The 13,074-nt window shown below is 41.4% G+C and overlaps 1 protein-coding gene across 1 annotated transcript in view; it reads right to left on the bottom strand.

Moving 5' to 3' along the window:
- Nucleotides 1-4,874: 4,874 nt before the first annotated feature.
- Nucleotides 4,875-13,074, bottom strand: part of LOC133536111 (thrombospondin-4-B-like) — a 60,150-nt gene continuing 51,950 nt past the window's right edge. The window contains exons 22-23 of the mRNA XM_061876319.1: nucleotides 9,896-10,035; nucleotides 4,875-5,396 (exon numbers count right to left, since the gene is read on the bottom strand). Coding sequence (XP_061732303.1) covers nucleotides 5,341-5,396; nucleotides 9,896-10,035 — 196 coding nt within the window. The 3' untranslated portion in view covers nucleotides 4,875-5,340. The remainder of the gene's footprint in view (nucleotides 5,397-9,895; nucleotides 10,036-13,074) is intronic.

The raw sequence follows: 13,074 nt of genomic DNA, 5'->3' as shown, positions 1-13,074 counted from the left end.
GACATGCTATTTACCGGCGGTGCTAAAGCAGACATGGCGTGGAGATGTATGGATAACCTGCAGATGCATTTGCAACGATAAAGTCAACAAAATCACAAAGGTGAGTTTTTTGATGTTGACTGCCAGCTAATCGATGCTAACATGCTACGCTAATTGATGCTAACATGCTATTTACCGGCGGTGCTAAAGCAGACATGGCACAGAGATGTATGGATAACCTGCAGATGCATTTCCAACTATATTACGTTTCCTTCCACTCACATTTAATGCGAAAAAAACACTTACCAATCGACGGATTTAAGTTGCTCCAGTGTCACAAGATGCGAAAGTCCTGATTGTTTGGTCCGCACATTTTACCGGCGATGCTAACGCAGTTATTCGGCCATGCTATGGCTATGAATAGCGTCAACAGCTATTCGCTCAATAGCTTCAGTTTCTTCTTCAATACTTTCATACTCCGACCATCCGTTTCAATACATGCGTAATCTGTTGAATCGCTTAAGCCGCTGAAATCCGAGTCTGAATGAGAGCTAATGTCGCTATATCTTGCTGTGCTATTCGCCATTGTTTGTTTACATTGGCAGCACTGTATGACGTCACAGGGAAATGGATAGTCTCATCGGAAATAGCGAAAATCAAGCACTTTAAAGCTTTTTTTAGGGATATTCCGAGACCAGTAAAATTTTGAAAAAAACTCCAACAAATACAACAAGCCACTGCTAACTGATTTTTATTGTTTTTAGCCCTTTTGAAATTGTGATAAAGTTCCCCTTTAAAGACAACAGGTGATTAGACAACTTGTACCATGTGGGAAATCTGATCACCTGTCAACTGTGTTTGGAAGCCAGCCCTGACACCACCACTGTCTGCCAGCGCGCTGTCTTCAGCACCTTGGACAGCGATGGTGACCTCCGCTCCTGCAGGCAGCCCTGGCCACGCCTCCCTCCACACAGTCTTTTACAGTGTTCACACGCCCTCTGTCCTGACTGCTTAGTATAATATGGCTAAAGCCACAATAAGCTGTCTGAGGGTGGATGACTATTATTTTACTCATTTTACTTTTTGTTTGTTGAAAATGAAAGTGTTATTGTCTCACATACGGATTGTGGATGCACAATCCGTATGTGAGACAATAACACTCATGCCTTTCCATTTTATGTTCATTCTAAAGAGTGAAAACATGCTAGTACGAAGCGGCTAACAATGCAGGTAATGAGGGTTAATCTATTCCGCATCTAGAGAGCCCTCTAAAGAACATTAAATACGCTTTATTTCCATGCAATGACTTTGCAATTCAACCAAACTATAGCAACATTGTTATTGTAAGAGCTAACACCGAAGAACTACTTGTCTGGCGTCGCGACATGGCCTTGCTCACACTGCCCCTTCGGTCACTAGAGTGTAGCCATTGAGCTGCTAATATAGCTGCTGGTAAAGTAACTAAGGCACTTGAGCTGCTTCTGTTGTTTTCTTAAGAAAAGTACATGATAGATTATAAATTGTGACTATCACCTGTGGAGTAGAATAGAAGCCAAGAAATTGGTCAACTCTCAAATTCCACACGCCACCAACTTGATACTGTATGGCTCTCGACAAATGAAAACGTTGCTAGAAACAAATGCTACATTTGCTCTATGCTGTGTAAAATCATTGCGCCCAGGAAGAAAGTTCCAGTACTGCTTAAAATGAGCAAAATACAGTAAATATTAAATTCATCCATCCGTTTACTACCGCTTATTCCCTTTTGGGCTCGCGGGGGGCGCTGGCGCCTATCTCAGCTACAATCGGGCGGAAGGCGGATTACACCCTGGACAAGTCGCCACCTAAATGTTATCATTAATGTGCCTGTCACTACAATACACATGTTCTTACAGCATGTTTATAAATATATGTTTTTAGATGGTTTTAGATGGTTTTATGTGGAATAGACCCCCATTACCTGCATTGTTAGCTGCCTCTTACGATCAGTTTTTCCCTATTTAGACCGCGTACAAAAGAGAAAGAGGTGCGTTCTTTTAGTGCATAAGGATCGTGGATGATGGTCAAAATGTCACGGCCAGGGCGCATTGTGCGCCCTCATCTTTGCGTCCTGACGAGCGCACTGTGGGCCACGCCCACAGGCGCTCTCTCTCCGCTGCGGGCGTGCCTCCACGCCTGCAGACAATCTGCAATCAGCGCACCTGCTCATGATGAGCGAGCTGCCTTCATAGGCCCGCAAAACCTGCTATGCCGGGCCGGAATATAGTCTTCTGTACCATAAGCCGACAAGCTTTATGCTCTCTTTTGCTCTCTCCGTCTTTCTTCCCTGTGCTTGATTTGTCCCCCGTCATCTCCCTTGAGCCAGCAGTTTTTTCCTTCCGTTGCCTTGGTTTCGAGTTGTTCGTCTCGCTCACTCAGACTTCTCACCCTGGATCTCGACTGCTTTGCTGGATCTCAACCCCCCTCGAATGGACACAGACTCTGATGCTTCTCTCTCGTCCCGGATCACCTGCCTGCTCCATGGACTGCCTCGTTCCTTCGCTCTCATCAACACTTGGTAACACACTTCAGCTAATTTACACACGTAATCATATTGACTATATATATAATACATTATTGTACATACTTCGCCCGGTGTCTGTTGCCGTCTTCTCCCTCTGCAAACCATAACACAAAATTCCAAAAGTTCCATTTTAAGAATGGTAAAATGTTACAAAAACATCACCTTAACACAGGGGTGTCAAATCATTTTAGATTAAGGGCCACATGGAGAAAAATCTACTCCCAAGTGGGCCGTACTGGTGAAATCACGGCACGATAACCTAACAATAAAGACAACTTCACACTGTTTTCTATGTGTAAAAACAGAACTAGCACATTCTGAAAATGTACAAATCATATTGTTTTTCGTTTTTTTTTACAGTTAAATGTTGCTGTTAATTAATAGTATTCTATCTTTATTTGTCCTTATCTATACTTTCTGAATAAATGATGTGATAATGTTCATCAGTCAACTCATTGGTGTTGATTTTCAATCTATCAAGATAAAAAAAATATCAAAATCAAATTACAGTATGTTGTTTATGTAGTTTGCTCATTTTCCTCAACTGGTGCACTGACATCATGTGATTTAATATTATTATTATTTTTTTTACATATGTAGCATTATATACAAAGATACAAAGAATTTTTATTGCGACATCGAGTGAACACATTTAGAACTTCAGTCGCTTTCATTCAAAAATTTCGACTCATTGTTACACTTAGCTAACTCATCCATGACCATGGATGAAGTGCCGGCTGTCCAGAGTCGGGACCCGGGGGTGGACCTCTCGCCTGTGCATTGGTTGGGGACATCTCTGCGCTGCTGACCCGTCCCCACCTAGGAGGGTCTCCTGCTGGCCCCACTATGGACTGGACTCTCACTATTATGTTAGACCCACTATGGACTGGACTCTCTCACTATTCTGTTAGATCCACTATGGACTGGACTCTTACTATTATGTTAGATCCACTATGGACTGGACTCTCTCACTATTATGTTAGATCCACTATGGACTGGACTCCCTCACTATTATGTTAGATCCACTATGGACTGGACTCTCACACTAATAACTAGATCCACTATGGACTGGACACTCACACTATTATGTTAGATCCACTATGGACTGGACTCTCACACTATTATGTTAGATCCATTATGGACTGGACTCTCACTATTATGTTAGATCCACTATGGACTGGACTCTCACTATTATGTTAAATCCACTTTGGACTGGACTCTCACACTATTATGTTAGATTCACTATGGACTGGACTCTCACTATTATGTTAGATCCATTATGGACTGGACTCTCACTATTATGTTAGATCCACTATGGACTGGACTCTCACTATCATGTTAGATCCACTATGGACTGGACTCTCACACTGTTATGTTAGATTCACTGTCAGAAAAATGGTATGTAAATTATCAAACAACTTTTAGCTCTCTGAGTTTCCAGTGAACAGATGAGAGTTGTCTTTGTTGCACCAAGCAAAGTCTTGGAAGATTCCGCTGTGTACCTTGGAATGAGACGGGAGGGGTCATCTATTGTCCTCAAACACCTGCCAAAGCTGAATCCAGGACGAGCCCAAGCCTGAGGCATCTTTTTCTTTTGTCTTCAATGTGACCAAAAACAATGACTGTTTACATACTCCCCATTTCTGTTGTGACATGTGTTGTTGCGTAATCATTGAATATCAAAATAAAAGAGGAGATGTAAACCTTTTTCGTTAGAGCGTGGTGCAGGACTGTACAGACAGTAGAGTGGCCATGTCTCTGCTCAGATCTGAGTCCAAATTTAATTCTGTCTGTTTGATTCTTTGCCTTTTGTCTTGTTTAATAGATGTCATCAGTGTTTGAAGCTGACATTCACTATGGACTGCACTCTCACTATTCTGTTAGATCCACTATGGACTGGACTCTCACTATTATGTTAGATTCACTATGGACTGGACTTTCACAATATTATGTTAGACCCACTCGATGTCCATTGCATCCGGTCTCTCCAAGGTTTCTCATCGTCATTCACATTGACATCCCACTGTGTTGAGTTTTTCCTTGCCCTGATGTGGACTCTGAACCGAGGATGTCGTTGTGACTTGTGCAGCCCTTTGAGACACTTGTGATTTAGAGCTATATAAATAAACATTGATTGATTGATTGATCCCGCGGGCCAGATAAAACCTGTTTGCGGGCTATACGTCTGACACCCCTGCTTAAACATAAAGGTTTTGATAATGGCACTAGTTTAAACCTGACAGACTACCGTATTACCCCAAGAAAAAGCAACCCTAAAAACGAAGAACCTTCACGTTATTTTGGGTGTGATAATACAAACAAAATCCGTCCGTTTATTGTAGATGAGCAATATACTGTTTATTATCAAATAGGTCATGGAATGGCACTATTAGCGTACGAATCCCACACAATTAACAACTATTTTTTCTGTTGTGTCCACATGATGTGTGTACGTTCACGATTGTGCGTAACATCGCGTGATCAAAACAAGAAGTTGGGCAAGCTGACGTGACGCCTTTTTCACATACAGTACAAGTGGTCATTAATGCACACAAAATCTACACGGTAAAAAAAAACACACAAACTGTCACCTACTCTCTTTCTCTTTGTCACACACACACACACGCACGCGCACGCACGCACCCACACACACACGCATGCACGCACGCACACACACACACACACACACACACACACACGCACACACACACACACACACACACACACACACACACACACACACACACACACACACACACGCACACACACACAAGAGTCATGTTTCTTCACGGTGACTTCTAGAGGGAGTCAACATGCTGAGCGCGGAACTCTTGAAAGTCCTCGGGGATGGTGTCTAAAAAGAAGAAGAAGAAGAAGAGATTTTCACATTTATGTTCTTAATAAGGATGTCAATCTTACAACAACTTGCGATTCGATTCAGAATCAATTCTACATTCAAACCGATTCTGGTAATATATTATTTGGTATTGAGTGCAAACTTTTCAAAACAGTTTAAAGGTTGCAAAAGCAGAAAGTAAGTATGGAAATGGCTTAAAAAAGTTTTTTTCAAAAGTTTATTCTTAAAATAATAAAATTTCAAAGTAATAAAAGCATTTACTCTTGGGATTCACTCATAAAAGTGTCAGAGGTCAGCAATAAATCATGTTATCTTAAACTTTTAAATGCTTATTATAAATCTTTGAACAAATTCAGATTAGTTTGTTGATATAACATTTTTAAGTTTTTTTATTGTCTTTTTATAAACAAAACAAAAAAACACCAAAATGCAAAATATGCAATATTTCTAAAAATAACTAACAAAGTGGAATAATTGAGGTGGGGTAATTACAACCTTGAATGAATGGGTCAATATTTCATGGGAAGATTGATTTTGATACAGAAGTAGACAAAACAAGAGTACTCCGGTACTCTGGAATGCCCTCCCGGTAACAGTTTGTGATGCTACCTCAGTAGAAGCATTTAAGTCACACCTTAAAACTCATTTGTATACTCTAGCCTTTAAATAGACCTCCCTTTTAGACCAGTTGATCTGCCGCTTCTTTTCTTTTTCTCCTCTGTCCCCCCCTCCCTTGTGGAGGGAGTCCGGTCCGATGACCATGGATGCAGTACTGGCTGTCCAGAGTCGAGACCCAGGATGGACCGCTTGTCGGGACCCAGGATGGACCGCTCACCTGTGTATCAGTTGGGGACATCTCTACTCTGCTGATCCGCCTACGCTTGAGATGGTTTCCTGTGGACGGGACTCTCGCTGCTGTCTTGGATCCGCTTTGAACTGAACTCTCGCGGCTGTGTTGGAGCCACTATGGATTGAACTTTCACAATATCATGTTAGACCCGCTCGACATCCATTGCTTTTGGTCCCCTAGAGGGGGGGGGTTGTCCACATTTGAGGTCCTCTCGAAGGTTTATCATAGTCAGCATTGTCACTGGCGTCCCACTGGATGTGAATTCTCCCTGCCCACTGGGTGTGAGTTTTCCTTGCCCTTATGTGGGTTCTTCCGAGGATGTCGTAGTCGTAGTGGATTGTGCAGCCCTTTGAGACATTTGTGATTTAGGGCTATATAAATAAACATTGATTGATTGATTTTTACAGTGCCTACAAGGGTTGACCGGATACCAAAATGTTGCTACCGGCAGTGGTACCAAAATTTATTTAGATAATTTTTTATACTTTTCTCAATAAATCTGCTGGATCTACCGTCTATTTTATGCTGGCCTTTATTTAATTTATTGTTTATTGCTACCATGGTACATTTTTTGTCTACTTAATACCTGCATTATCTTTTCCAGCTTTTGAAACTGAGCTACTGTGCGGAACAATTTCCCTTGTGGAGCAATACATTTTGTCCAAGTCTAAGTCCAAAGAGGACCACAAAAATGGCACTTTGGCTTAGCTTACCAAAAAAATCTTATGATACATAAAAAATAAGTTTCTTATTGCATTCAAATAACAATTTTGGCATTAAATATCTGCGTGAACATACTAGAAACTTCACTTTTAGTAGTAGGTAGGCAAATAAAGGCTCCTATTTTAGCTGCTGATGTATGCAGTAACAATTGGTGTCATTTATCATTACATTATTTTGTCAAAATTATGAGGGACAAGCAGTAGAAAAATAATTATTCATCTTTTTATTCATGCATTGTTATTATCTGGTTATTTTCTGTTTTAACGTGTTGTAACTACATTTCTGGTAAAATGTAAGACGCACCAATTATTCTGTTGTTTGGATACTTTACATTAGTTTTGGGTGATACCACAAATTTGGATATCGACCCGATGTCAGGTAAGTACACGATCATATATTGGTCATATTTAAAGTCCTCATGTGTCCAGAGATGTATTTCCTGAGATTATAAACAAAAAATTAAAAACGATTTTATGATGATAAAAAACATAAATGTAATCGTTGTAATTGTTGGTACACTCGATGTCTGTTTAAACTCACACTTTTGTTTACGTTTACGTTCAGGAGCGCTAGCTTCCTGTTAGCAATTAGCTATTGTGTCCTCCTACGGTGTGTAGTGAAGCATGTTTAGCTATTCCTCGTCCTGCAGGGATGATAGTTGTAGAAACGTACTTATTTGTCGCCATGAAGGCAAGGATTAGTGATTTAGAAGTAGCTTAAACACTAAGGAGAGACTTTAGCCGCTAGCTAGCTATTAGCTTGGATTGATTGATTTACAATTTTATTAGTAGATTACACAGTACAGAACATACTCCGTACAATTGACCACTAAATGGTAACGCCCCAATAAGTTTTACAACTAGTTTAAGTCAGGGCTCACATTAATCAATTCATGGCAGCTAGCTATGTTTTAGAGCAGTGGTTCTCAAATGGGGTTACGTGTACCCCTGGGGGTACTTGAAGGTATGCCAAGGGGTAAGTGAGATTATTTTTTAAATATTCTAAAAATAGCAACAATTCAAAAATCCTTTATAAATATATTTATTGAATAATACTTCAACAAAATATGAATGTAATGTAAAAAGAAATTCAACAATGCAATATTCAGTGTTGACAACTAGATTTTTTGTGGACATGTTCCATAAATATTGATGTTAATGATTTATTTTTTTGTGAAGAAATGTTTAGAATTAAGTTCATGAATCCAGATGGATCTCCATTACAATCCCCAAAGAGGGCACTTTAAGTTGATGATTACTTCTATGTGTAAAAATCTTTATTTATAATTGAATCACTTGTTTATTTTTCAACAAGTTTGAGTTATTTTTATATCTTTTTTCCAAATAGTTCAAGAAAGACCACTACAAATGAGCAATATTTTGCACTGTTATACAATTTAATAAATCAGAAACTGATGACATAGTGCTGTATTTTACTTCTTTTTGTCTTTTTCTTCAACCAAAAATGCTTTGCTCTGATTAGGGGGTACTTGAATTAAAAAAATGTTCACAGGGGGTACATCACTGAAAAAAGGTTGAGAACCACTGTTTTAGAGCACCGCTTGCACAACAGCCCCTTAGTGTTTATAAGTCCACTTTTATCGTTAAGTTTAAAGCAAAATTGGTCCATTCTCGCTCTTTTGTCTTCACATTGTTTCTTCTTGTAAGTGCTGTGAGTGCGTGTGTTGACTACCATGCACCGCGGCTTGTATGCTAGCATTGTCACCGTGGCGCACAACATAACGATGAAAAAAAAAGTACCGGTATTTTTCAAAAGAAGTAGAGTACCGTTTTTAATTCATTAGTACCGCCGTACTTTATTAGTACCAGTTTACTGTACAACTCTGGTGCCTACTGAGCTACAATGACAGAGAAAACAGGCATATGCAGTATATGCCATCTTATATATAACTGCCCAAGATCATTTTTCATTGCATTTTAGTGCTTTAATAGAAGTTTAACTAATTTACGCTCATCAAAGCTCTGAGGAAATTGCTGATGGTTAAGAGGCGCAATTACAGCAAAACAATATTTTTTTTGTGATTCGTACAATGTTTATGGAAAATATAACACCAAGGTTACACAGTCTGTTAAAAATAGCAGTTAAAAAAAAATGGGAGTCAATGGGGGCCGAAAGAGTTCTTAAGAGTAAGTGTGTATACTTTATACTTGCCAACCCTGAGACCGCCGAATCCGGGAGATGGGGGTGGTGGTTGAGGGGTGTGTGTGTGTTATTTATATATATATATATATATATAAAAATAATCAGTTCATTAATTACTATATCTGTTCGGCCTCCGTATTCAATGGAGAAGTCTGATCTACAAAATTTGCAGGCAGCATACCCCTTCCCCTTCGAGCTGTCCTGGATTAACTGATGTTATTTTTTTCCAATCATTTTGGAACTTGTAAGCATACTTCTTCTTCTTACTCGTTGTCGCCATATCTCTTCTTCCTTTTTCTGCTTCATCTCTGTTATGTTTTTGGACATTACTACTTGCCGTAATTTTGAAGCAACACATGATGGGAATCTCGATGTTGTGTGTCAGTGTATTAACATGCCGGCTGGAATAAACACACGCTGAGAAATAGCTCCGTGCCTGCCTACTTTATGGCTTATAGATACACCAATGGATAACGGAGACATATATGATAGTCTCCTTTTTAGGTTGTAGAGGACGCTAAAGGCAGTGCCTTTAAGGCACGCCCCGAATATTGTTGTCTGGGTGGTAATCGGGAGAAATTCGGGTGAATGGTTGCCCCGGGAAATTTTCGGCAGGGGCACTGAAATTCGGGAGTCTCCCGGGTAAATCGGGAGCGTTGGCAAGTATGACTCGAACTGGTGCCAGGTAGTAAAGTGAAGAGAGCCGAGTGGGTACCGTGGGGTAAATAAAGTGTCAATGACAAGACGACACCGTCCTTACCGTTGCAGCGGTATCTCAAATTGGACCAGATGATATTTTCTTGGGAGAAGCAGAAGACGCCAAGTCGTCCTCCCCTCATGGTCGTGTCGATGGTCACGCCAGAGTCAGCCACCAGCTCAGAACCCTCGTAGAAGCGAGCCCTAAACAGGACATGGAAGTAGATGAATTTGTGAATAACAGATTTCCCCCCGCACTGCTTTAATCAAACATTCATTTATCAGGGCGATATGAGTCAGACCACCAAGGAAATAACATATCCAATATGCTTATCCAGCTCTCAGAATGACGCACTGTCGGTGTACAAGACTGCAAAGTAAACCACAAAAATAAACCACCATATTTTTCAGACTCTAAGGCGCACTTAGAATCCTTTAATTTTCTCTGAAATTGTCCGTGTCTTATAACCCAATGTGGCTAATGCACAGATTAATTCTGGTTGTCCTTACTGACCTGGAAAATCTTTCATTTCTTACATGGTATAATAAGTGTGACTGTTGAGAGATATATGTGGCCTGTAGGCTGATGCCGGTTCAATAAATGACCCTAGCAAGTACCCGTAAGCAAGCAACAGCAATATTTGGATGTTTCATTAAGAACGGAGAACATTACGCACGGCGCTCAAAATCTGTCAACCACTTGATGGATTCTAGGCGCATTACGGCTACTGTAGTCAGACGTACTGTTCTTCAACATACGGTATTATTTTTATTATATGTCCTGGGCATGACGTTAAAGTGCATCCGGCAGTGGAGGCTCCTCTTTGGGGTCTTGGGGCACTTGGAGGTTAACCCCTTTACTACTGTTACCCCAGGTGGCAGTGAGCAAAGGCCTAGTACTTGACTGCCCCCTAGCCAGGGATACGGTGAAGACCTCAACGGCGGAGTCGGCGGAAGACGGTAAATGTATGAACAACCACAACGGCTGCAATGTCGGAATAAGGCACCCCCACATCCATGTGGGCCCAGTTATGGGGAAATAAAAAGCCAAGACCTCAACGGCGGAACAGGCGGAGGATAACTGCTAACCCTACAGAGCGTCACAACGGCTGATGAAGGCTGCAGCAGAAAAGGGTCCCCGGTCGTCTTGGACCCCATGTTACTGGACCTTGACCCGGATCTGTCAAGGATGGTGTGGTGACTGTCTGTGCACCAGTCTCCCCACGTTAAAAAAAGTCACGCATCGTCATACTTGCTTCGAGTGACCGCCGATGATGATGATTATTATGGTAGGTGTATAAGGACCCCATTATGGCACCTCTTAGGTGACATAATCTGACGTTTTGTTTGGCAATATTATGCAAAGGCAACTTTTCTTACCCATTCATACCTGCTGATGTGTATTTGGCATCTGCATAAGCACAGAAAATGTGCACTCATCCGCCACTGTAGTAATAATAATAATAATAAGCTCCTTCTTTTTCTGTATCGCTGACTGCTCTTGTTGCAAAAAAGCTAAGTATCGTTCTATCTGTGTGATTTTAACTGTTTTGCAGCTTTATTTACAACTTATCGAACATATTTAATAGTTCAATTTAACTTGCAAATCACCCGATCTCTGTCTCACCACTTCGCCCTCAGCTAGCTAGCTGCTAAGCTAACGAGGCTAGCGGAGAAAGGCAGCGCCGGTCTGAAGGAAGCTTCTCCCCCGCCACCGTGACCACCACTTCCCGAAGACAGCTGGCACCCCACTCGGCGACGGAAAGTTTCTGTGAGTATGGCTTCCTGCGCTTCGTGCACTTTACTCATGGATAGGTTGGCTTTGCTAGAGAGCCGTGTCCGCCAGTTAGAGCAGTGTAATTTCGTAACTTTAGATGTTGCGGACACATCTGCTAGCGTTAGCTGTAGCGAGCTAACTAGCCCAGCTTGTAGCAGCCCTAATCGGCCTACAAGCTACGGTGTACCGGTTGAGACGCATAATAGATTTAGCCCTTTAGCTAGTCCTACATCCCAGTCTACCGGGCACCACACTTTAGTCATAGGGGACTCCATCACCCGAAACATAAAGCTTAGCAAACCAGCCACAATTAAGTGTATTCCCGGGGGCAGAGCACCTGACATTGAAGCTAATCTTAGGGAGCTAACTCGCAACAGGTCTAGTAAACACGTACGGCAGGCTAACCGCACCACTAGTTATGCGAATATAGTAATACACGTTGGCTCCAATGACGTTAGGATGAGACAATCAGAGATTACAAAGAGAAACATAGCCAGGGCTTGTAATCTCGCCAGAAAGATGTCCAGGCATCGAGTAATTGTCTCTGGCCCCCTGCCTGGGAGAGGCAATGATGAGAGATATAGCAGATTAGTCTCTCTTAACAGGTGGCTGGATAGCTTCTGCAGACAACAGGGATTTACGTTTATTGATAATTGGCCCTCTTTCTGGGGCAAACCTGGCTTGCTGAGGAGAGACGGCCTTCACCCTAACCAGGAAGGCGCTATCCTCTTGTCTCGGAACATAGACTTCGCATTGAGCCACATTTGACTAACTGCACTAGAGCAAGCCCGGTCACAGGCAATTACAGAGCCTGCTAGCCTGGGTATGGAGTCAGTTAAGTTAGAACTAGCCAGCGCCAGGCTGGATGATCCCTGTACACATAGCAATTTTCGTAGAATAATACACAACTCACAAAATGTTTTTTCTACTGTGTCTATGACTTCGTCAGAGTTAGACATGCGTTCTACTGAGGGGGCAAATTATGATGCGTTCAGTTTATCGCAGCGCCAAGTAGACAATCTGAAAATTCCCGTCATATCAATTCCTAGATATGGTCGTAATTATTTTAAGTACACTGCGCATAATAAACGCAACATTATTAATATTGCTACTACGGATAATGTTATCAACAACTCCTTAAAACAGCCCACAATTATAATATGGGCTTTCTAAACATCAGATCTTTGTCTCCCAAAACGTTATTAGTCAATGAGGTCATTAGAGACAACAACCTTAACGTCATCGGTCTTAGCGAAACCTGGCTTAAACCAGACGACTTTTTTGCGATAAATGAGGCATCCCCTCCTAACTATACGAATGCGCATATTGCCCGTCACCTCAAAAGGGGAGGGGGTGTCGCACTAATATACAACGAAAACTTTAACTTTAGTCCTAACTTAAATAATAAATATAAATCGTTTGAGGTGCTTTCTATGAAGTCTGCCACACCTCTGCCTCTGTGCCTG

This window comes from Nerophis ophidion, linkage group LG17, assembly GCF_033978795.1.
Source record: "Nerophis ophidion isolate RoL-2023_Sa linkage group LG17, RoL_Noph_v1.0, whole genome shotgun sequence".
NCBI classification, from domain to species: domain Eukaryota; kingdom Metazoa; phylum Chordata; class Actinopteri; order Syngnathiformes; family Syngnathidae; genus Nerophis; species Nerophis ophidion.
The sequence above is the reverse complement of the archived record's forward strand: the minus strand, read 5'-3'. Positions and strand labels throughout refer to the sequence as shown.